This window comes from Embiotoca jacksoni, unplaced genomic scaffold (assembly GCF_022577435.1).
Source record: "Embiotoca jacksoni isolate LCO1_2020_lvr unplaced genomic scaffold, fEmbJac1.0.p SCAF_34, whole genome shotgun sequence".
Taxonomy (NCBI): domain Eukaryota; kingdom Metazoa; phylum Chordata; class Actinopteri; family Embiotocidae; genus Embiotoca; species Embiotoca jacksoni.
This window is the reverse complement of record NW_027185386.1, coordinates 3,871,301-3,895,130: the sequence shown is the minus strand read 5'-3', so window position 1 is coordinate 3,895,130 and position 23,830 is coordinate 3,871,301. Positions and strand designations below refer to the sequence as shown.

General features: G+C 48.0%; 3 protein-coding genes across 7 annotated transcripts; all 3 read left to right on the top strand.

Moving 5' to 3' along the window:
* The first annotated feature begins 374 nt into the window (after nucleotides 1-374).
* Nucleotides 375-3,798, top strand: jmjd6 (jumonji domain containing 6, arginine demethylase and lysine hydroxylase). The gene is made up of 6 exons (XM_069165472.1): nucleotides 375-506; nucleotides 958-1,346; nucleotides 1,517-1,803; nucleotides 2,329-2,464; nucleotides 2,546-2,678; nucleotides 2,786-3,798. The coding sequence occupies exons 1-6, from the start codon at nucleotides 378-380 to the stop codon at nucleotides 2,915-2,917; spliced, it is 1,206 nt and encodes a 401-aa protein (XP_069021573.1). The 5' UTR covers nucleotides 375-377; the 3' UTR covers nucleotides 2,918-3,798.
* A 732-nt stretch (nucleotides 3,799-4,530) lies between these two features.
* Nucleotides 4,531-16,184, top strand: LOC138207888 (protein TsetseEP). 4 transcript variants are annotated; one of them, XM_069165459.1, is made up of 5 exons: nucleotides 4,533-4,991; nucleotides 10,270-10,717; nucleotides 11,349-11,448; nucleotides 12,930-12,994; nucleotides 14,753-14,823. In XM_069165459.1, the coding sequence occupies exons 1-4, from the start codon at nucleotides 4,710-4,712 to the stop codon at nucleotides 12,961-12,963; spliced, it is 864 nt and encodes a 287-aa protein (XP_069021560.1). In that variant the 5' UTR covers nucleotides 4,533-4,709; the 3' UTR covers nucleotides 12,964-12,994; nucleotides 14,753-14,823. The 4 variants fall into 4 exon arrangements, with proteins under 4 accessions (XP_069021558.1, XP_069021560.1, XP_069021559.1 ...); XM_069165458.1 differs by lacking the exon at nucleotides 14,753-14,823 and adding an exon at nucleotides 14,266-14,413; XM_069165457.1 differs by lacking the exon at nucleotides 12,930-12,994 and having other exon boundaries at nucleotides 4,531-4,991; nucleotides 14,753-16,184.
* A 278-nt stretch (nucleotides 16,185-16,462) lies between these two features.
* Nucleotides 16,463-23,124, top strand: casc3 (casc3 exon junction complex subunit). Of its 2 annotated transcripts, none has more exons than XM_069165379.1 (12): nucleotides 16,463-16,657; nucleotides 17,432-17,462; nucleotides 18,020-18,075; nucleotides 18,158-18,457; nucleotides 18,582-18,730; nucleotides 18,809-18,982; nucleotides 19,078-19,937; nucleotides 20,189-20,362; nucleotides 20,821-20,919; nucleotides 21,001-21,167; nucleotides 21,314-21,523; nucleotides 21,671-23,124. In XM_069165379.1, exons 1-11 carry the CDS (start codon nucleotides 16,472-16,474, stop codon nucleotides 21,458-21,460), a joined length of 2,343 nt encoding a protein of 780 aa, XP_069021480.1. In that variant the 5' UTR covers nucleotides 16,463-16,471; the 3' UTR covers nucleotides 21,461-21,523; nucleotides 21,671-23,124. The 2 variants fall into 2 exon arrangements, with proteins under 2 accessions (XP_069021480.1, XP_069021479.1); XM_069165378.1 differs by having other exon boundaries at nucleotides 20,156-20,362.
* The last annotated feature ends 706 nt before the right edge of the window (nucleotides 23,125-23,830 follow it).

Below are 23,830 nucleotides of genomic sequence, written 5' to 3'. Positions count from 1 at the left end.
GGAAGTGTCGATTTTGCCGCCCGACCAATCAGCGTTCCGCCTTCCCGGACGCTGCAGCCAATGACCTTTCCGTCCCACCTGAGGGGGGCGTGTGCTGCTGATGTCAATCAAGTTGTAAAAAGCATTGTGTCGGGCCGCTGCTAGCTGTTTTAAAACGGCATCAAATCCGGCAGTTTCTCAAAGTCCCACCACTTCCATCGGCGTTTGACCGACTTCCCCGAGGTGCGCGTCTGTTGTCCCGTCAAATCATTAAGGCGGGAGCGCGAGAAACAGCGCGGCCGGCCGGTGTGTCACCGCAGGCTAGTGGATGTGTTCGTGTGCTAGCCCGCGTTAGCTCGACAGCCAGCTGAGCAGCGGCGCACGTTTTTTCTGGAGGAATGAACCACAAGAGCAAGAAGAGGATTAAAGAGGCGAAACGGAGCGCCCGGCCCGAGCTGAAGGACTCGCTGGACTGGATAAAACACGGCTACCATGAGACCTTCGACGTGTCGCACCGCTCCGTGAAGGTAACTACCGGGGCAGCCGCTGGGGGCTAAGCTAACGGTGGCTAACCGCGGCTCGGGGAGGGCGTGCAGCTCGTCACGTAGACCTGTAGGAGCCGGTGTGACGTCACACTCTCGTTACCCGGTCTGACCCGTGCTACGTCACATTATGACATCATCAGATAACAGTTCCAGCAGGTTAACGCAGCCGATGGAATATTTGCTTTATATATAGATATATATAGATATACTGTACTGTATATACTGTCCATTTTATATTTATATTTTTTTACTGCTATTTTATTGCTTTTCTATTATTCTATTATTATCTTATTGCTGCTGTAGCGAAAAAATTTCCCCTCGGGGATTAATAAAGTAACTACCTAACCTATTTAGTTTAATGTATTTTACTCAGACAGACCGGAGGAAATATCCAAAATAATAATCTGTTTTTTTTGTGTGTTTTTTTTCCCAGGACAACGTGGAGCGTGCCGACGCCCTCCGTCTCAGCCCCGAGGAGTTCATCGAGCGCTTCGAGCGGCCCTACAAGCCCGTGGTGCTGCTGGGCTGCCAGGACAGTTGGCCCGGCCGAGACAAGTGGACCATGGAGCGCCTCAAACGCAAGTACCGCAACCAAAAGTTCAAGTGCGGCGAGGACAACGACGGCTACTCGGTGAAGATGAAGATGAAGTACTACGTGGAGTACCTGGAGTCCACGCGCGACGACAGCCCGCTCTACATCTTCGACAGCAGCTACGGGGAACACGCCAAGCGCAGGAAGCTGCTGGACGACTACCAGGTGCCGCTGTTCTTCCGGGACGACCTGTTCCAATTCGCCGGGGAGAAGCGGAGGCCGCCGTACAGGTGGGAGTCACGGCGACCGGCTGCGAAACGGGAGGTTGAAATACGTCGTAACTTCGCTGACGACCTCCGCAGGGGTTCTTTCCGCCGGAGAACGGTCCTGCGAGTTTATCGATTGTTAAATGTGACGTGAAGTTGTGTCTTACTCTGGTTTCCCGTCCCCTCCGCCTCAGGTGGTTCGTGATGGGCCCGGCCCGATCCGGTACCGGCATCCACATCGACCCGTTGGGCACCAGCGCCTGGAACGCCCTCGTCCAGGGCCACAAGAGGTGGTGCCTGTTCCCCACGAACACGCCGCGGGAGCTGATCAAAGTGACCCGGGAGGATGGCGGCAACCAGCAGGACGAGGCCATCACCTGGTTCAACATGGTGTACCCGCGCACGCAGCAGAACACCTGGCCCGCCGAGTTCAGACCGCTGGAGATCCTGCAGAGACCCGGAGAGACCGTGTTCGTTCCGGGTCAGTACGCACGTCAGCACCACCGACAACAGGAAGCGTCAGCAGGACGTTAACGTGTAACTCGCTGAGTGATTGATTTTACGGGCAGAACCCAAACACGTGTCCTGTTTTTAGTGAGCACGCTCAGCGACCCGGCAGGGGGGAGGGGAAACAGGTGATTGACAGCTCTGGGTGATGTGACCTACATCACGTTAATGCAGCCGATGGATTAAAGCCTGAGCTGCTGCCTGGCACCGCTCCAGGAACTGGATCGGACCGACTGGAGAAGCCTTCATGTCATGAAGACAAAACATCTAGACATGAAGGTCCAGAACCTGGAGGGTCTCAGAGAACAGAACCTGGAGGGTCTCAGGATCTGGAGGTCAGATGGTTCCATCAGGAACACGTGTCTTCATGAGAGGTCAGACATGACGGACATGCGTCAGACATGACATCATCCTCTCTTGTCATGTGATCATCAGGGGCTCCCAGCTGTTCTCCAGCTGTGTGTCGACAGGTGGATGCTAACCAGGTGTGTGTTGACAGGTGGATGGTGGCACGTCGTCTTGAACCTCGACTCCACGATCGCCGTCACTCAGAACTTCGCCAGTACGACCAACTTCCCCATCGTGTGGCACAAAACGGTGCGAGGACGCCCCAAACTGTCCAGGAAGTGGTACAGGTAAGCACAGGCTCCTCCCCCTCAGGCAGCCCCTCCCCCCCTGCACAGGCAGACGTACTTCCTGTTGCTGTGTTGTTTCAGGATCCTGAAGCAGGAGCGGCCCGACCTGGCGGCGCTGGCGGACAAAGTGGACCTGCAGGAGTCGACGGGCATCGCCTCGGACAGCTCCAGTGACTCTTCATCCTCCTCATCCTCCTCATCCTCCAACTCTGACGTACGTCTCCATCTTCTACTCGTTCAACTCCTCCGTCTGCAGGTGGATCCACCTGTTCTCAGTAACACCTGTGTGTGTGTGTGTGTGTGTGTGTGTGTGTCCTGTAGGCGGAGTCTGGCTCCGAGGGCGACGCCATGTCTCACCGCAGGAAGAAAAGGAGGACCAGCGGGGCGGCGGCCAACGGAGACACCAGCAGCCAGGATGACTGTGTGAGCAAGGAGAGGAGCTCGTCCCGGTGACCCCCGCCTGACCTCCAAATGACCCCCCACCTGACCAGCGGGCTGCTCCGGGAAGGTCAAAGGTCGCTTTTAACTGTACCGCTCCATCAGTCAGAGCAGTTCACCGCGCTGCGTTCAGGACGCCTCGGACACCGGAGCGCCTGAGAGCGAGAGCGTCGAGAGGACGAGTCCTGGCCGTCGGCCATGTTGTTTGTTTACATGTTTACCTTGAAGCTCAGAGCATCTGATGTCGGTGTCGACCTGAACGCAGCGTCACCTTCAGTTAAGGAGCTGCTCTGATTGATCACCGATCAACAAACCTTTTAATTGGATCTGAAATCAGTCGATTAACGAGCTAACAGACAATTAATCAGCTGATCGATGATGTCATTCTGACAGTTTCTTTTCTTCTTGCTCGTGATCAAACGTTTGTAGACGGATCAATATCCATGTGACTGTTTGGATAGAGAGGAGAACGTGATCGGTCCGGTTATTAATTGATCAGATTTAACCTACAGCACCAGACTTCATTCAAAAAAAGTCCAGAATTAGCTTGTGAAACCTTCACATCATCAATACTGTCGATTATAATGTCAGACTGATCGAGGGAGATCAGTAGGTTGGAGGTGATTGGTCAGCATGTGATTTATTAACAGGTGGAGGTAATTGATCAGGTGATTGATGGTCGTTAAGTGCCTACTCTGAGTGTGTTGTGTGCCTGCCTGCCTGTGGGAGGCGCTGTGGTCCTCTTGTGTTTAATCTAAAGGCACCTGGTGGTCACAAGGTGCCTTCAGGTGTCGCCTGAAGCTCCTCCTCCGGCAAGCCTTGTGAAGAAGAGGAGGAGGAGCCTGATGTGATCGGTTTCTTTCTGTTGCTCAATAAAATCTTTTGTACGACTCACACCACGTGTGACCGTTGTGTTTGTCATCGATCGATCTGATTAGTCCGTTAGAGCTCCGTATTAAATTTATTACACTTTAAATTTACTGATTGTAAGATGATGTCATAATGTTGAGACAATAACAGTCAGCTCACTGGAATATTTCTGTTCAGTCAGCCATCAAATACTAAATCAAGATTAATAGGAATTAAAAACATCATTGTTTTTTTACCAACTAAAGCTAAAATCTCTGTTTTTAGGGGCTTTTATTTTGAAAGCTAACTCTATATTAATCCTGTTTGTGATGTATTTTACTTTGAAAACTAATTCTAAATGATCTTGTGTTGTAATTGTGATGTGTTTTATGTTGAAAACTAACCCCAAGTCCCTGCTTTTTATTTTGAAAATCAACTGTAAATGCCTTTATATCCTGTTTATGTTTCATTTTGATAACTAGCCCTAAATGCCTGCTTTTATTTTGAAAACTAACTGTACATGCCTGTGTATTCTGTTTTTGGGGCCTTTTATTTTTAAAACTAACCCTTAAATACCAGCCTTTTCTTTTGCAAAGTAATTCTAAATTCCTACATTTTATTTTGAAATCCAGCCCAAATTTACTTTAAATTGTTGTTGTTTTTTTAGGTGTTTTATTTTTAAAAGTATCCCTGCGTTCCTTAAGTTGTTTTATTTTGAAGCCAGTCCGGATGTGGTGCCCCCCCCCTTCAGTGTGTGCGTGCGTTTGTGTTTGTGTGTGTGCGTGCGCGTGTCAGCTGTGTGTGTGTGTGTGTGTGTGTGTGTGTGTGTGTCGGCTATCGGGGTGAGATAGTGTGCAACGGCTGGAAGCTGTTCAGTGTGTGTGTGACCGCAGTCCGACAAACACGCCTCTGAAGTCGCCCTTTAACTTTGAAAGTCTGCTTCCGCTCCGTCTCCATCATGGACCTGGATCCGGCCGTCGTCATCCCCGCCGTCCTCTTCACCGTCGTGGCCATTTATTTCGCCTCGTCGCTCCTCAGTAAGAAGCCCGACGCCTCCTCCTCCTCTGCCGGGAAGAAGCAGCCCAAAGTCGGCTACGGAGAAGATGTGCCTCCGTCCAGAGCTCTGGGAGTTCCCCGGGTGGAGCCGGCAACCTCCCCGCGGCCGGAGCCCCCTGCCCCGACTATAAAGGACGTCGGAGCCGCGGAGAAGATCCAGGAGGTCCCGGTGTCCAAAGTTCAGGTGAGACGGGTCGATTCTGTCTTCGATCGGTTTGATCAGGTGTTTAAGATATAGGAGAAGGACGTCACGGCTGATTTCAAGCTGCCACAACTTTAATCGTTTTATACATGTACTAGTTTGTTATAATATTTATTACTTTATTTATTTATTTTTTTGTCTCCGGCAGATGAAACTAATTTATTGATCTGGACAGAAAAGTGTGTTGAAGACGATCAGTAAACAACATAAACCATTTTATTAATAATAGAAGTAGAATAATGTTGGATTATTTTTATTTTGAAGGCGTCTCCTCTGTGTGATCACATCCTGCAGACATTTTATTTAAGCAGCAACTGATTTATCAATAACTGTCGGACTGATCTAAAAGTCACGTTATCATCAAATAAACAACTTTTTAAAAAATCAAATCAAACTGATTGATCAGAGCTGCAGTACAGCAACTTGTCAGCAGGTGGCCAGCGTTGAGGTGGCTCCTCCTCCCTGACGTCACTGATTAACTTTCTGCCAATCAATGAACTCGGCTTCCGTTTATATTTATAAACTCCAACTGATCTATTGCTCAATCCATTGTCACATGACTTCTTTTAAAATCAGAAATACCTCCTGTTTTTATTCATCAAAGTGATTCGATGTTTTCTTTGAGAAACGTTTGTTTCGTGGCAGCTGATTGGACGTCGGCTTAGTCTGGAAACAAAACAATCGATCGATAAATTAACAGAAATAATCAATGATTTTTCACTCGTCTCCTGATCAACGGAGGATGTTCGTTGGAACCTGAAGTTTGTGTCGTGAACGGCTGATGCACCACCGTCAGGGTCCAGGACCGTCAGGGACCAGGACTGGATGAGGGTCCAGGACCATGTGAGGGTCCAGGACTGTCAGCGTCCAGGACCATGTGAGGGTCCAGTTCCATTAGGGACCAGGACTGTCAGGACCAGGACTGTCAGGATGCTGGACCGTCAGAGTCCAGGACTGTCCAGACTGTCAGGGTCCAGGACCATGTGATGGTCGAGGTCCAATTGGACCTTTCTCCTGCCTCTTAAAAAGCAGGAATGTGCTCCTGCAGCTGTAACATGCAACACAGCCATGCAGCTTCTAAATATGGTGCCAAACATGGATCCTATATTTACACCCATGTCGGTGTCACATGTCTGAGGAGAGATGGAGGTCTGAGGTCAGCTGTGTTTTTACTTCCTGCTGAATCAGCAGATCGATAGAGAGACAGCTGATTCTATTTGATTCTGATCAACATGTTGGTGTCTTCACGTTATTGTTTTAATATCTTCACGTTATTGTTTTAATATCTTCACGTTATTTTCTTAATATCTTCACGTTGCTGTCTTAATATCTTCACGTTGTCTTAATATCTTCACGTTGTTGTCTTAATATCTTCACGTTGTTGTCTTAATATCTTCACGTTGTCTTAATATCTTCACGTTGTTGTCTTAATATCTTCACGTTGTCTTAATATCTTCACGTTATTGTCTTAATATCTTCACGTTGTCTTAATATCTTCACGTTGTTGTCTTAATATCTTCACGTTGTATTAATATCTTCACGTTATTGTCTTAATATCTTCACGTTGTATTAATATCTTCACGTCTTAATATCTTCACGTTATTGTCTTAATATCTTCACGTTGTATTAATATCTTCACGTTATTGTCTTAATATCTTCACGTTGTATTAATATCTTCACGTTATTGTCTTAATATCTTCACGTTGTCTTAATATCTTCACGTTGTATTAATATCTTCACGTTATTGTCTTAATATCTTCACGTTGTATTAATATCTTCACGTCTTAATATCTTCACGTTATTGTCTTAATATCTTCACGTTGTATTAATATCTTCACGTTATTGTCTTAATATCTTCACGTTGTCTTAATATCTTCACGTTATTGTCTTAATATCTTCACGTTGTCTTAATATCTTCACGTTATTGTTTTAATATCTTCACGTTGTCTTAATATCTTCACGTTATTGTCTTAATATCTTCACGTTGTCTTAATATCTTCACGTTGTTGTTTTAATATCTTCACGTTATTGTCTTAATATCTTCACGTTGTTGTTTTAATATCTTCACGTTGTTGTCTTAATATCTTCACGTTGTCTTAATATCTTCACGTTGTCTTAATATCTTCACGTTGTTGTTTTAATATCTTCACGTTGTTGTCTTAATATCTTCACGTTGTCTTAATATCTTCACGATGTTGTCTTCTTGTCTTCACGTTGTTGTCTTCACTGCAGGACATCCTTCTGTTTGTAGTTGCAGCAGTAGATGCGGTATTTGCAGTAGTTGCTGCAGTAGTTGCTGCACCCATGCAGTCGGTGGCCTCACATGTGGCCTCACATGTCCTGGTATAAACAGCTGTGTCTGTGTTATGGTGATGTGGATCTTGACAGTCGCGGCGCTGCTCCTCTCCTCCGTCAAGCCTCCTCTGACAACGTTATCCAGCTTACAGCTGCTGCAGTGCATCATGGGATGTTTTATTTTTCTTTGTTAATTTGATCGGTGTTCTTTGTGAACATAAAGGAGGTCTGTGTTGCAGGAACAGCGAGGCTCGTTGTTCAGGAGGAGACGCTGTATCCACACGTACAGTCGAACAGAACCGTTTTCAGATTTACGGCCCTGCAGCCCGTCACATGAAGCCCGATCTGTCCGTGACATTCATGTTCTTAGCGTGTTGTACTAACCCGGATTCTAGAGTTACAGACTATTACTCAGTCCCGCAGAGAGGAAGCAGGTTCTGGAAGGATTCTGACTGTTCACTGCCTGGTTGTGTTGGTTCTGAGGTCTGGTCCTGATTTTTCTGAGGTGTGGTTCTGGTGGTTCCGATGGTTCTGAGGTCTGGTCCTGATTTTTCTGAGGTGTGGTTCTGAGGTCCGAGAGGGAACATGCTGTCTTCTCCTGTTCTCCTGTGACCGTGGTGCATTCATGGAGCAGCTGGAAATAACTGTAAAGAAACAGACTGTTGCAGTCAGTCCACAGGGGACAGGAGGAATTAGACAGAGGACAGTGTCTCTGTCGTTAACGGAGGCAGCTGCAGCAGAACAAAGAGTTAGTGTTCAGACAATCAGGCCTGATGCTCTCTGACACAACAAACCTGACTGGACCACAGACCTGTCAATCAAAGAGCCCCGCCCCCAAACATATCAGCGTTAGAGTCCTAATATGTAACGAATGGTGAATTATTTCCAGAAGGCCCAGGAGGGAGTTTATCTAATGACACAGACAACCCCTAGTGGTCCTCGGTGGTATTACAGATAGAGTCTTTGGAGATAGCCCCGAGTGCTGTTTATACCGTTATGAGTCAGTGTTCAGAAAAACAGATGTTTGACTGTTGAACTTTGACCTCTGTGGTGCTGTCAGACGGACCGACCGTATGAAACCGCGAGCCGCCTCTTCGTCTCGCTGCAGCGACCATCGTCATCCTCACACCGCAGCCGCTCCCGTTAAACGGCGCTCTGCTCGCCAGCCTCTGAATTCCTGAGCGATGAAACACCAAAATAAACTCCAGAGAGGAACAAAGGCTCCGAGTCACGCTGCTAAATGCAGAGTCATTAAATCATCTCATGATTCAGCAGGAAACGGAGCCGCTTGTTCCTAATTAAATACACATCATACAGACATCATCGAGTTTCCTTCAGGCAGCAACGTCGTTGTTCTGCTTCAGATAATTAACCAGATAATTAATCCCATAATTAACCAGATAATACGGATATTAATGATACTTATTCAACTGCAAATCCAAAATCCGGATTATCAGATACTGAATTAAAAGATGTTAAATTGTTGGTTTCTTTCTGTAAAGTTTAAAACTGGGATGATTGATGTTGTGATTCATAAATACAACTGAACTGAATTTTTTTTTTTTAATTTTTTTTGGTTAATTCAGCGGATAATTGGGACTCAGTTACGTTTTATTGTCAGGAGCCCTCTAGTGGTCGTGTCAGGAGTTTCAGCAAAAATCCCTTAAAGTGACAGCGCCCTCTGGTGTCTGGAGGAGCTCCTTCAATTATTCTACGACGTCCAACACTGTCGGAAATTATCAGAATAAAAACATTTAGAAGCAAAAATGAAAACACGCAGAAACACAAAATAAAAACATGCAGAAACAAAAATAAAAACATGCAGAAACACAAAATAAAAACATGCAGAAACACAAAATGAAACATGTCTAAACAAAAATAAAAACACGCAGAAACACAAAATAAGAACATGCAGAAACAAAAATAAAAACACACAGAAACAAAAATAAAAACACACAGAAACACAAAATAAAAACATGCAGAAACAAAAAATAAAAACATGCAGAAACAAAAATAAAAAAATGTTAAAATAAAAACACGTAGAAACACAAAATAAAAACGTAGAAACAAAAAATAATAACAACCGAGTTCAGTTATTTTCTGACGCGTGACCATAAGCTTGTTAGTTTTGAGGAACTCTTCGTGTGAACCTCCGACCTGCTCGGAGGCTTTTCGGACTTTATTGACGTGTTGTTGTTTTTTTTAGAAGCCGGAGCGCCGCCTGAAGCTGTGAAATGTTTATGAGACAGAAACCAGATCTGCAGCTCAGATATGTGCGACCTCTGCACTTCATGAACACACAGACAGCTGCATGTGTTGAGAGCCTAACAAACATGTATAAATATACACGCGTGTACATAGTCCACCGGCCGCGAGCAGTCGGGGACAGTTTTATTTGTCTGCGTGTCAGCAGCAGGCGGCGGCTGATCCTCAACTAGCTGCTGCGACTGACGCTAATCAACCATCAGACCGCCTGTTGAGTGACGGTCACGTGGTCACATGGTCACATGTTCACATGTTATTTACACGCAGCTGTTTTCACACTCACTTCATCTGGAAACTTGTTGCATCAGAAAACAGCTCCGCTGTTATAATAATAAATAATAAATCTCTACTGTTATAATAAATCTCTACTGTTATAATAATAAATACAAAATCTCCACCGTTTTAGTGATAAATAATAAATCAACAGAACCCAACAGAACCCTTCGCTCCTGTAACGTATTGAATCTGATGTTTGTGCTTCAGCACCATCATGTGGTCACTTTTATACTCACATTCTTAATTTATAATTGTGTCGGTTCGATCCGAATGAAGACGATTCTTCAGGACCCTGTTGGACTGACCCGTCCTCATGGACCTGAAACACTTCGACCCGGTTCAACGAACACGAATGAATTATTATTGATTTGATGACGTCATCAATAAACATACATCCTCACTGCTATTACTTCTCTCATTCTAGGCTGTCCCAGAACCAGAACCAGAACCTGCCCATCAAACAGCAAAAGTACCAGAGACTCCAGCAGAACCACCTGCAGCACCAGAACCTGTCTTAGAACCAGAACCAGTAAAAGTACCAGAGACAGTAGCAGAACCGCCTGCAATCCCTGAACCTGTTCCAGAGCCAGAACCTGTCCCAGAACCAGCTTCTGTCTCAGAACCCATCCCAGAGCCAGAATCTGTCCCAGTGCCAGAAGCAGTTCCAGAACCAGCTGCAGTCTTAGAACCGGAGCCCGAGTCCGTTCCAGAACCTGTAGCAGTGCCCGATCTGGAGCCCGTGGTTCTGTCTGAGCCGGTACCTGAAGCGGTTCCTGTGACAGAACCTACAAAAGAGGAGGAGTCTTTACCCGATCTGAGCCCTGAATCTGCTACAGAGCCGGAACCAGAACTTCAACCAGAGCCCGTCAACGGTAAGACTGCTGACTGAGTTGGTGCTGCAGGCGGGTCCAAACTGGTCTAAATGTGTTGTCATGGAGACCAGCGAGAGTCCATGTTGACACGTGATCTCAGGTTCACGTGAAGAACCTTCAGGAGTAAGTGGACACGCTGACAGAGTTTCTATGTGAGTCTCTCCGATTACTTTTGAACTAAACGATCTCTTATTATTTATTTATTATTTATATTTATTTAAACTCAGTCTGAAGAAGAATGTGTGTGTGTGTGTGTGTGTGTGTGTGTGTGTGTGTGTGTGTGTGTGTGACTCAGAACAATGAAACACGGATCAGCGTGTCGTCCGTGTCCTTCACGTGTGTCTCTGGCGTGTCTGTAGCCATCTGCTGCAGGGGGATCATGGGTAATCTGTAACAGGTGGAGCGACAGGTGGAGGAGAGTCACTGTTAGCGTACACTCAGTAATATAGATGTAAACAAGTTTAGCACACTGTTGGTTGTATTTAGTTATCTGCTAACATTGTCAGCATATAGGTACTAGGTACTATGAATGCTAATCCCCCCCCTCCCCTTCTGTCTCCCCTCCCTCCTCTCCCCCTTCCCCTCCCCCCCTCCTCTCTCCCTCCCCCTCCCCTCCCCCCTTCTGTTCCAGACTTGGCTGCAGATGAAGATAAAGTGAAGTTCACTCCAGGGAAGAAGCAGAACAAGTTGGAGACGCTGATGACGAAGGAGGAGGTGGTGGAGGAGCAGAGGTCAGCACTGTCACACTGTTTGTTTGTTTATTGGTTGGTTTGTTTGTTTGTTTGTTTGTTGGTTGGTTGGTTGGTTGGTTTGTTGATTGGTTGGTTGGTTTGTTGATTGGTTGGTTGGTTTGTTTGTTGATTGATTGATTGGTTGGTTTATTTATTTGTTTGTTGGTTTGTTTGTTGGTTGGTTGGTTTATTTGTTTGTTTGTTTGTTGGTTGGTTGGTTTGTTTGTTTGTTTGCTTGAGATTCGACGAGCTTCTGCAGCGTAGAAACTGTGACGACGAAAACCTCACGGCTGAGCGGGCGTGTGGTCATGTTGGAGAACCCTGTCGCCATGGCGACACAGTTCAGGTGGTCTGCAGCGAATGTTTTTCCTCCGAACCCTCAAAACGTCTCGGTAGAACTCGGTGGTGACAGTCACAGAACCAGCTAACAACGCTAACAAAGCTAACAAACAGCAAATTTCACAAAAAAGAGCTAAACTCAAGTTAACAAACATACTTTTGCTGACACGCAACTAACAGAGCTAAAAAAAAAAAATAGCTAATTTCACTACAAACAGCTAAACTTAAGTTAACAACAAGCTAACAATGCTAACAACAAGCTAACAAAGCTAACAAAAAGCTAATTTCACTAAAAACAAGCTGAACTCAAGTTAACAAACAGCTGCAATACCACCGAGTGCCACTAGAGGTCGGCTCCAAAAAGCCTCCGGCTCCATAGACTCCCATTCAACTTCTCTCATCAAATCCAAAGTGAATAAAATGTGTCCATCAGTCATCTCGGTGTTGTTCGCTAAAGTCACTCCTTCTTATTAGTTTTCTGGAGGTCCATCTGAAAATAATCCCTCATTCATTAGAAAAGAAGATTCAAGAAGACCTGTTTTTGGGGGCGTGTCTGTTTGATTGACAGGCCTGTGGTGCAGTCAGGTTACAGCTATCGGTGGGCGGGACGTAGTATGGTCAGGTTTCCAATCAGATTGGTCGGATCCACCGCTGGCTCCTCCCCTAGCTCGTCCAAATATGGTCACTTCCTGCTCCAAATCGCACCGAACTAGCAAAGATGGTGACGGACAGAATCTGAACTGGAGGCTTCGTAACGTTCACAAACCAACAATGACCTCACTGATGGTTGATGACCTCACTGATGGTTGATGACCTCACTGCCGGCTGCTGATTGGTCAGTCTGTCGTAAACATGTGACCTGATAATTTTCTGGTTCACCTGCAGTCTGAATGAAGCTGAAGTTTCGATAAAGTCGTAATCGCAGGCGTCCAGGGAACGCAGTACGACGTCACGCCGGGTTTGATTCGGGTTCTTATTAAACGAAGGATCCATAACTTGTGCAGATATGGATCTATATTAGAGGAACTCCATCACCTGTTTCTTAGTTTTATTTTGAAGGGACTCCTGTGTGTTTTCCCGCCCCGTGCTCGAACGTAAAAGCATGACTCAGCATTTTATGTTTTCTGATCTTTATCTTTCAGGATAGAGCTCACGTCTGATCTGACCTCTCTGTAATCAGCAGACACACAGTGGTAGGAAGGACATGGTAAGCTCCTGATCCTACTGAATATAAACCCCCAACCCACACAAGCCCCGCCTCGATCCGCCCCCTTAAACAAGCCCTCCCTAAACCACACCCCCTAGACCGACCCAGCGAGGATCGACTGATGAAACATAATTAAAGATGATGACTGACACGTGTTGATCTGTTGTCACGGAGACCACCGAGGCTCCATCCTGTTCAACATCTTACCAAAAGTATGTGGACAGCTGATTCCACACAGAGTTCAAACCACAAGGGGTTCAGAGTAAGTGGAGGCGGAGCCTCGTGAAGAGGCGGAGCCTCGTGAAGAGGCGGTGATCGAGTTCTTTCATTCAGTCAAAGAAACACCAACAATTTCGTGTTTTTAAAGGAAACAACGATTTTAACTTTATCTTCTTTGGGCTAACGTAGCTGCTTACACAATCGTGTTTACACGTCAGTAAATTAAACACAAAGGACGCTGTATCCTCGTCAGATTCACAGTTTAAAGGACAGGTTCAGTTTAAAGGTCAGATACACAGTTTTGAAAAGAGCCTGAACTCTGACGTTTGTTACTTTTACAAAAATGTAGTTTGTAATGAGTTTTATGATTCAGATTTTAGAAGCTTTATCGTGAAACAAAAACAAAAGAGCACAAACACACGTTTGCCTCCGATTGTTAGAACCGGAGGTGTAATTCCCCCGCCGCTCCACCAGAGGGCAGCGTGTCCGTGTGAGTTCTCTAAATACTACTACTTTTGATGTTCTTTGGTTGAACATCGTGAACCGCGGTGCTGTGATGTTTCGCTGAGTCGTTACTCAGCAGTAAACAGGAAGTGGATCCGCCACCGCTGCGCTACCTCCTGCTGGAGGGTCACATTCGGTCCTTCGCTCCGGCCTCTTCACATCTGCCTGCTTCTGTCCAGCTGCTCACCTGCTAACCCCGCATGCTGCCCGCTAGCACGCTAACACCTGAGCGAAAGGTGAGTGCTGCCTGAACCCGTTTATTAAAGTGTAATTCACAGACGGACCAGCAGGGGGCAGCATGCTGGTGAGGGTCTGCTGTTCATACGACACCACGTCGCCCTCTGCTGGACCGTCTGTGAATTACACGCTGAGTCAGAGCTCTGTTTTGATTGGCTCAGGAACATATTTATACATTTCTATAATGTCTGCTTTCTTCTTTCTGTAAACAGATAAAACCACGGTTTTTTTGTTTGTTTGTTTACACAACACACAAACATGTTTTAAAAGCTGCAGTCTGGTTTCAGCTCCTGTTCTCTGTTGTGTTGCAGCTGATCAGTGAGGAAGAGGAGAAAGGGGAGGAGCCTCCAGCGGTGCAGAAAGGGGAGGAGCCTCCAGCGTGTGTTGTGCTTCCTGTTGACGGTGTAGTTGAACTTCAGTGTTCACGTGTTCAACATGAAATAAACGTGTGAAACCGTCTGCGTGTTCCTTCTTTCTCTTCCACACTGAAGGATTATGGGTAATTGAGTTGTTATTGACGTTATTTTAATGGTTGAAGCCACAGTTGTTTCTCTTCAGGAGCTGCAGTGCCACCAGGTGGTCATCTGACAGTTAGCAGCATGAAACTAAATAAACACCAGAACAGACCTGATGAAGATCAGTCACATGATGAAGATCATTGTGTGTGTGTGTGTGTGTGTCTGTCTGACTGATGTTGTGGGGACCTAAAAAGTTAGATTGAAGTCTGTGACACTGTGTGTGTGTGTGTGTGTGTGTGTGTGTGTGTGTGTGTGCGCGCGCGCGCGGCTGATCTCCCAGGGTGCAACAGGAACAGCTGGCGGCCATCTTCCTGCTGCTGAGGGAGAACCAGGAGGCGCTGGGAGAGGTGACGGAGGGAGACATGGAGGAGCAGCTGAAGCTCTACTCTCTCTGAAACACTGAAGAGACTCCACCCACCACCAGTTACCGTGGTGACAGTAACTCAGCATTCACATTTTGATGCTGAAGTCCGTTAAAATGTTTTATTTCCTGTTCTGTTGTTAACTTCCTGTTTGGTCTCTATAATGACATCACTTCCTTTTTAGTCTCTATAATGACATCACTTCATGTCCGGTCTCTATAATAACATCACTTCCTGTCTAGTCTCTATAATGACATCACTTCATGTCTGGTCTCTATAATGACATCACTTCCTGTCTAGTCTCTATAATGACATCACTTCATGTCTGGTCTCTATAATGACATCACTTCCTGTCTAGTCTCTATAATGACATCACTTCATGTCCAGTCTCTATAATGACATCACTTCCTGTCTATCCTCTGTCACTGCTCTGTAGTGTAAACTTTAATTTGAAGGCGACAGGAAGTGACTTGTTTCCTAGCAGGCTAGCTTTTTCCCTTCGTTTCCAGTGTTTATGCTAAGCTAAGAGCTTCCTGTCAGTCTGATCATGTGACTCTGAGGTTTCTCTGAACGCTTCAGTTTGTTTCCTGACAATCTTTCTCGTTACTGACACACATTTATGTTTATCTGATTCATCTCTTCAAGCAGTAAACAACAACACCAAAACGTGTTTTTATTCACGTTTAAATTTATGAATTTGGAGCAAAATATTTTAAGATTTGCACAAGCAGCTTTGATATTTTCTGAATATTTTAAGATATTGAAAAGGTTTTTATTTTCACTTTTTTACAGATTTATTCAACAGTATAAAAACATTTTCTGATGTGGCTTAGAGGAGCAACTTTTCCCCTCAAAATGTTAAATTTTTGTAACCAATTAAACTGAAACATTTAAATATTGTATATATTTATTTATACCGTGACCCTGTTCAGGATAAAGCGGATATAGATAATGGATGGATGGATATTCACAATATTTTCCTTAAAATACAATTATTGAGTTAATATTTCTTGGGATATTCCACTTTTCTCAAAATATTATAAATTTAATTTTGAAATGAATTCCTGAAATATTAAAGATTTGTTTGTTTCTCTGAAAATGTTTTAATATTTTAAAAAAGTATGACATGACAGATTCTTCTGGAAGTATTTGGACTTGATTCTTGAAATGTTTTTTTTTCATACTAATACTTGAGAATAATTTAAAAACCTCTGAGTGCTGCATTCTGGGTAACGTAGTGTTTCTTCTCTGTGTTTTGTAGGAACACTTAAACGAGCTTCATTAGATGTAAACTTGGATTTCAGAGGATTTCTGTAACGACTTTTTTCATGATAATAAATAAATAAAAACATTTAACTTTTGGTTCTGACGTTTATAAATTATGTTTTCTGTTTACTGTCGGATTTTGTCTTCCTCTTTTAGTCCTGTTTTTTGTCTGTTTGTTTGTTTATTTATTTGTTTGTTTACTCCCGTCAATAACACGGTTATGTGACGTAACTGCCGGTGAAGAAAAAGGCGCCACAGGGTGGCGGTAAACAGAAAAGCGGTGTGTGACGCAGCGCTCGCATTTCGACGAAGAAGAACTCCACTACCCATGATGCCTTACCGCTTCCGGTTCCAACCATTCGAGTCCTAAGATGGCGGACCGGCGGCGAAGGAGGAGGCGCGCGTCCCAGGACAGCGAGGACGACGACGAGTCCGGTTCGGGTTCGGACAGCGGGAGGTCGAAATCCCCCGCGAACAAAGGCCGAGCTCGAGATCCGGAACCGGTGGAGGCGGCGGTGGCCCGGACCGAGGCCAAGAGCGGTGTGGAGTCCGAGTGTGTGAGTAGCTAGCGGCGGCTAACGTTAGCACCCGGTCCCGGTGTTGTGTCACAGTCTGTTTCCCCCGGACCGGACCCGGTCCGAACCAGGCCTGGTCCCGGTCCTAACCACCAAACTCAACCGGAGCGGGAGGGAAACTAACTGAGGGGAGGGAGGGGGGGGGGGCAGACCTCGACACAAGACCGGCCCGGATCGGCACCAGGATTTAAAGTTGGACCGGGACCAGAGTCCTGCTTTGGGCCGAACGTTGCTGCGAAACAATGAAAAATAAATTCAACGTCCAACATGTTGAACAGTTCGACGGCAGCTGGAAGGAAACTGGTTCCGGAACCGGTCAGCTGGTTAACGGTTAGTTAGCCGTTGGTTAGCCGTTAGTTCTGGTCCCGGTGCGTCACTGACGTCAGTTCTGTTCAGCTCAGAGAGAGTTCTGAATATTTACTGTTTTATAAGTCACGTCAACTGTTTTAACGGAAATAGTCCCGGAAGTTCAGGAGAGGCGAAAAGGCGCCAGTTGGAAACGTTAACACGGACACCGGAAGTACAAGAGCCCCTGTGATGATGGAGTTTAAAGAGGCTGTCAGTCAGGAGGTGGAGCTCCTAGGAACCCTGATGTTCTCCCGTTAGACCTGTAGAACCCAGATGTTCTCCCGTTAGACCTGTAGAACCCAGATGTTCTCCCGTTAGACCTGTAGAACCCAGATGTTCTCCCGTTAGACCTGTAGAACCCTGATGTTCTCCCGTAGAAACCTGATGTTTTTGTTTGTGTCGTTTCAGGAGAGTGAAGACGGAGTCGGAGACGGAGACGGTAAGATCTTCATCTTCATCTTCATCCAGCTGTCAGACAAACAGCTGCCGCACACATCTGTTTGTGTCTCTGACCCTCTGCTCAGTGTCCTCCAGCTGTTTGTTTGTTTGTTGGTGTGTCTCTGATCCTCTGCTCAGTGTCCTCCAGCTGTTTGTTTGTTTGTTTGTTTGTTTGTTTGTTGGTGTGTCTCTGATCCTCTGCTCAGTGTCCTCCAGCTGTTTGTTTGTTTGTTTGTTGGTGTGTCTCTGACCCTCTGCTCAGTGTCCTCCAGCTGTTTGTTTGTTTGTTTGTTTGTTTGTTGGTGTGTCTCTGATCCTCTGCTCAGTGTCCTCCAGCTGTTTGTTTGTTTGTTAGTTTGTCTCTGACCCTCTGCTCTGTCCTCCAGCTATTTGTTTGTTTGTTTGTTGGTGTGTCTCTGATCCTCTGCTCAGTGTCCTCCAGCTGTTTGTTTGTTTGTTTGTTCGTGTGTCTCTGATCCTCTGCTCAGTGTCCTCCAGCTGTTTGTTTGTTTGTTTGTTTGTTGGTGTGTCTCTGATCCTCTGCTCTGTGTCCTCCAGCCGTCCTCTCAGACTACGACAGTGCCGATCCAGAGGAGAACGGTTCCCACTCGGAGGTAAAACCAGAACAGAAGACTGTGCTCGTCTTCCTCAGCTGTCCTCTTCATCAGCTGTCTCTGAGAATGTCTCTGTCCTCAGGGAGGGGACGAGGAAGAGGAGGCCGAGCAGGTCAGCGATGAAGAAGCTCCGGCGGCAGCCATCGAGAAACAACCTGCTGCAGACGGTCCGACGCAGGGAGAGGACAAGGAGGCTGCAGTGGAAGAGGCAGTGGACGAGGCAGTGGACGAGGCAGTGGACAAGGCAGTGGACGAGGTAGTGGACGAGGCAGTGGACCAGGCAGTGGACGAGGCAGTGGATGGAGGAGGGACGAGCAAAGATGAAGGCAAAGCAGAGGAGAAAGAAAACCTGGCCGGAGAGAGACAGAGTGGGGACGGACAGGTGAGTCAGAGCGGTGAGACAGAGAGGATACAGGCAGCTGAGAGAGAGATGGGACTTTGGTGTCTCTTCTTCTGTGGTGTCTCATGTTTCCTGTGGTCTCTTCTTCTTCGGTGGTGTTGGACAGGAGTCCACCGATGACCCTGAGACGAAGGTGGGGGGGAAGAGTGTCCAGCAGCTGGACGATGACGAGGACAGGAAGAACCCCGCCTACATCCCCAGGAAGGGTCTGTTCTTCGAGCACGACGTCCGCGGCCACGCCCAGGAGGAGGAGAGGTACCGTCTCTGTGATGACATCACACTGTGTGAGGTCACCTCACGGACCGCCCCTTTAACTCCGCCTCTCTCTTTCAGACCCAAAGGAAGAAACAGGAAGTTGTGGAAGGACGAAGGTCGCTGGGAGCACGACAAGTTCAGGGAAGAGGAGCAAGCGCCGAAGAGCCGCGATGAGCTCATCGCCATGTATGGCTACGACATCCGCAACGGTGGCGGGGCTGGAGAGAGGGCGTACAGACAGCGCAGGTCCAGGTAAAGTAAACAAACACACTTTCATGTCCTGTCACAAACAGAAAGCTTATTTTATTTTGGCGGGTCCATCAGCAGCTTCCTGTGTGTCCCTGCAGACAGACGTCGTCTCCCAGCAGAGACAAGCGGTGGCGGGATGGCGGAGCCGAGCGAGCGGTGCGCTCATGGCACAGTTCATCAGGAGGAGGAGTTACCCGAGGAGGTGGAGCTCCCCCTTCGTCCCTCCCCCTGTCCGCTCAGCGCAGCTCTAACTCCTCCCGACTACCGCCGTCCCGCAGATCCCCCCACCTGAACCAAGCGCACCTCCCGCCTACAGCCCCGTACAGGAGTAATGAATCCAGCGCGCCCCAGCTGCACCCCCGAGAGCGGCTGGGCCCCAAAGCTCAGGTGGAGCTGTCGGGGGAGAGGGGCGGGGCCAACAGGGGAGGGCGGGGCAGGGGCGGTCCCTCCGTGGTCGTTGAGAACATTACAGTCGGCCGTGAGCGGGACCTGAGCTCGGGTGGTGTTACCACGGCAACAGCGTCGCAGCCGGGCGGGTACCAGTCTGCTTCACCCAGACGGCAGCAGGAGCAGCGAGGCAGTGCCGACAGATCTGCGCCCGGATTGGCTGCTTCCACCTCGGAGCCCTCCCTCCAGCCGGCGTCGACCAATCGGGAGGCCTCTCCTCCGGCCGAGCGGCCCGTGGAGAGGAAGTCATACTCGCTGGCTCGTAGGACCCGGTCCCGACCCGCCGACCTCGGCAGCAAGCAGGCGTCCGTGGAGGAGGCCGCAGCCGGAGGTGCCACCTCCTCCCCCGCCCCCAGCAGTGGGGGGGGGAAGGGCTGGGCAGGGGCAGGCGACGGGCCAAGCCAGACGGGAGGAGGACTGACGGACCTGGACCAGGACGTGGCCCGACTCAGTCTGTCCGGACAGAGCTGGAGCCCCGGTCCCACGTCCTACATCCGCTCCGAAATGAGAGGTGAGTCCTTCTTCTGATCATCCCTCATAACTGGGCCAATCTGGGCTCTGTGGTCCTGTAGCAGGTCTCCATTGAAACAGCAGCAGAACATCAGAGACCCTCTGACTGGTGGTCTCAGTCCTTTTTACACTTTAGCTTTATTTTGAAATGACACGGTTAGTTCAAGGACTGTTGGACATTTGAAAACCTGAATCTGATGAGTGATGCTGCCGCTGCAGACAACACGTCTCCACCTGTCTGTCTGTCCACAGGTCTGCCCAACCCCCTCCACCTGCCCGGAGCTCCGCCTCAGTTCTCCGGCATGGACGAGATGGGTGTCGGCTCCAACCGGGCCAAACGCTACTCCTCTCAGCGCCAGAGGCCGGTCCCCGATCCGGCTCCGCCCCTTCACCTGGGAGTGATGGAGGGACACTACTACGAGCCCAGTAAGACATCATCAGGCTGTTCAGCGGTTCTTTCAAAATAAAAGTCTGAAGGTTCTTCAGGATAGAAAAGTTTTTACTGTTTAAGTCACAGCTGTTCCAGTCAGATGATGATGATGATGATGTCATGCAGCGCTGCGCTGTGATTGGCTGCAGCAGAAAGCGTTTGTTTGGATGCAGCTTATCATCATCAGTTTTGTAACTCCTCCTGCTCACCAGCGGGGGGCAGCACAGGTCCACAGCACTAGGCCATATCAACACAGGGAGAGACACCTCACCCCGGGTAAACCCCACCCCTGAGGGAGGTCACCTGAGGACGGTCTCAGGTGTATATTTTATACCAAGAATGTATTGATCGGCCAGTGACATCACCACCCGTTATTCAGACTCACCTGGTGGTGTGATGTTCAGGCTTCACGTATGTTGTATTGTACAGTAACCTCTGATCCTCTCTGTCTCAGTGTCGTATCAGGGACCAATCTATGCTCACGGGGATGGCCCCGCCCCCATCCCGCCGCAAGGCATGCTGGTCCAGCCTGAGATGCACCTCCCCCACCCCGGTCAGTGGCGTCTGCTCCCTCAGTTTACAGTGTGTTGGAAGTGTTCCTGTAGGAGGCGCTCACCTTTATGTTCCTCCACAGCTCTCCATCCCCACCAATCAGGAGGCCCCATCGCAAACCCCGCCCTCTACGGAGGCCCGCCTGTGTCCCTGTCGCCAGGGCAACCACAGCAACTGCTGCCACCGCCCTTCTACCCTCCACCAGGGGTCATGACCTTCCCCTACCCCACCATGTACCCCACCCCTCAGGTACGTCCCCTTCCTCAACTGCAGTCCTGACAGGAAGTGATGTCATCAGGTTTCGTTCACACTGATCTGGTTTGTCCCTGTAAACCTGTGAGACCTGGTTGTGCTGTGTGACCTGGTTCTACCTGTGACCCGGTTCTGTGTTCCAGGGTCAGGCCCAGGTGACCTACGGAGGTGTGACGTACTACGACACGATGCAGCAGCAGGCTCAGCCCAAACCTTCACCCCCCCGCCGCACCTCCCAGCCCGTCACCGTTAAGCCCCCCCCTCCAGAGGTGCCCTTCGCCTCCGAGTGACCCCGCCCCTCCCCCCCTCCTCCCCACCACCCAGTCAGCATCACTACCATCCACAATCTACAGGTGAGTCCACCCCTGTCTCACCTGGTCACTGTGATGCCACAGAGACACTGTCCTCTACAGGTGGAGATGGGAACTCCAGGTTGATTCTTCATGTTAATTTCTGTGCAGAGTCTCAGCAGGTCTTCTTGTCCTCGTGTCCCTCTCTAGGAGCGGGGTGGAGGGTCGGTGAGGACCTGCGGTCCCCAACAACCACCAACATTAACGAGGGAGGGACAGAGGTGGAGACAGGTGGACGGATGGACACTGTCCAGGTGACCCTCAGTGTCTCTGGAGGATCCTGACTTTTCTTTTCTTCAGTCTGTAGCAGTCGGCGGGTGGAGGACGTTGGCCCCGCCCACCGGACCTGAACACTAACCCTGATGAGGTAGAACCTTTAGAGCCGAGAGGTTCTGTGTTGATCAGCAGTAGAAACGGTTAAGAGGTCAGAGGTCAGCGCTCTGTTAGACCCGGTCCACATGGTACCGGCACCAGTCATTCCTCACCTGGTCCACAGGTGTTGATCTGGATGTTTATAAACGTGTCATAGAGCTCTCAGGAGGCGGAGCCACAGCTGTAATAACAGGACGTTTATTACATGTTTATAAACGACCTCTGAGTATTAATATGGAAGGTTTAAACAAGAAGTGGTCCTGTCGCAGCACCTGAGGGAGTCACCGTGACGTTCAGGTGGGCGTGTACAGAGAATCTAGACATGTAAATAAACAGATTCTAAAGGAAGTAGTGATGAGGAAGAGGAGGAGACACAACGTTTAGCTTTGATCCGTTTTCTATTTTTCTTTGAGTCCGAGCGCCACAGGACGTTTTATTTTGAATGTTTGTTCCTCCTTCCTGTTGTGTTTCCTGTTGACGCGCTCTGTGATGTCACATTAAAGTGTTCCTCCTGTCAGTGACGTCACCGAGTGGTTCCTCATGGCTCACCTGTTCAGGTGGAGCTAAATGTTCGGTTCACAGCGAGGGGGCGTGGCTAAAAACCCAACACTCCCCCTCCCAGCAGCGATGTGACCCGTTGATCAGAAAAAGGTTTGAATAGATCGGCGGGAGGTCATTCCTCCGAGAAATGATGACTCGGCATCTTCCAGGGATGGAGGTATGCTCCTCATCATCATCGGCAGGAGAAGAGTAGGTGAAGCGGTGGGTGAAAGGGGGGGGTGGGTGTCTGACATCACAAATATGAGAACAGCTGTTCAAATGGTGGGAAAGAAGTTAAAGACACAAGAGAATATCAAATAATATTATTTACTGAAAACGAGTTTATATTCAGAGTCCCTGAACATCATCTTCATCCCTCTTCTTCACGAGGTCGGAAGTCCTGCTGAGCTTCCGTTGGACTCACCTTGATGATGGGGAGGGGGAGGATGATGATGATGAAGAGGAAGGGGGATGCGGCCTCAGAATGATGATAATTCTAGTTTGTTACGTTAACGATGATGAAGAGTCGTCGCTCGCTCGTCTTCCTCTTTCGCCTCCTGACCTGTCTGACACGATTTCACTGCGACGCCTCTTTGTTTGTTTGTTTGTGTTATGATGATGATGATGATGTTTGTTTGTTTGTGGAGGTCGTTGACTCAGAAGATCAATAAAAAAAGAGTTATTGGACAAAAGTCTGACAAACACTGAACTCTGTTATTCTCACTCTCACACACACACACACACACACACACACACACACACACACCTGCCGTCTGTCCGTTAACATGAATATTTATGACCGCAGGTGGGCGGGCAGCTATTATGTAAACGGTGTGATTGACAAGTAGCTTCAGCCAATCAGGTTGCAGATGGTTCTCATGAATATTCAGCAGCAGCTGTTACAACAGCAGACCCACTATTCTGTCAGGTAACACAAACACACACAAACACACACAGTCTGATTCAAACCCATTAACTTGTTCGTTGATTCTGATGAAGCGTTTCGGAGGGAAAATGTACGTTGTCACGACAACGGGCTCATTCAGTGATTGACAGCTGAATGTCGGTGATGACGATGATGTAACAACTTCCATAACAGGAAGTGAAATGGAGAAGAGCATCCTGCCTCCTAATTGTCTCGTTATCTGTGATGTCACGGCCCCTCGGCCAATCAGAGCGGCTTGCTCCTCTCCTTTTTCCTCTTTTTCTCTCAAGTGCAGGAGGCGGTGCTTCTTTTCACTTCCTGTCCCTCAGCTGTCAATCACAGGACTCGGTTCTAATGATGAACTGATCAGAAACAAAAGGTCAAAGGTCACACCCCGACTGTTGCGCAAGGATGTGTGTGAGGCATCATCTGTTGTCATGGAAACGGCTCTGTGTTCTGTCTTCACTACATGT

Excerpts from the sequence above, each read along its gene's own strand:
- jmjd6 (XM_069165472.1), top strand. The coding sequence starts at position 378 with ATGAACCACAAGAGCAAGAAGAGGATTAAAGAGGCGAAACGGAGCGCC. Across the intron at positions 507-957 it reads TGTCGCACCGCTCCGTGAAG|GACAACGTGGAGCGTGCCGA; the intron begins GTAACTACCGGG and ends TTTTTTTCCCAG. Across the intron at positions 2,679-2,785 it reads CCTCATCCTCCAACTCTGAC|GCGGAGTCTGGCTCCGAGGG; the intron begins GTACGTCTCCAT and ends TGTGTCCTGTAG.
- LOC138207888 (XM_069165457.1), top strand. The coding sequence starts at position 4,710 with ATGGACCTGGATCCGGCCGTCGTCATCCCCGCCGTCCTCTTCACCGTC. Across the intron at positions 10,718-11,348 it reads TCAACCAGAGCCCGTCAACG|ACTTGGCTGCAGATGAAGAT; the intron begins GTAAGACTGCTG and ends CTTCTGTTCCAG. Across the intron at positions 11,449-14,752 it reads GAGGTGGTGGAGGAGCAGAG|GGTGCAACAGGAACAGCTGG; the intron begins GTCAGCACTGTC and ends CTGATCTCCCAG.
- casc3 (XM_069165378.1), top strand. The coding sequence starts at position 16,472 with ATGGCGGACCGGCGGCGAAGGAGGAGGCGCGCGTCCCAGGACAGCGAG. Across the intron at positions 18,983-19,077 it reads TACAGACAGCGCAGGTCCAG|ACAGACGTCGTCTCCCAGCA; the intron begins GTAAAGTAAACA and ends GTGTCCCTGCAG. Across the intron at positions 20,920-21,000 it reads GATGCACCTCCCCCACCCCG|CTCTCCATCCCCACCAATCA; the intron begins GTCAGTGGCGTC and ends GTTCCTCCACAG.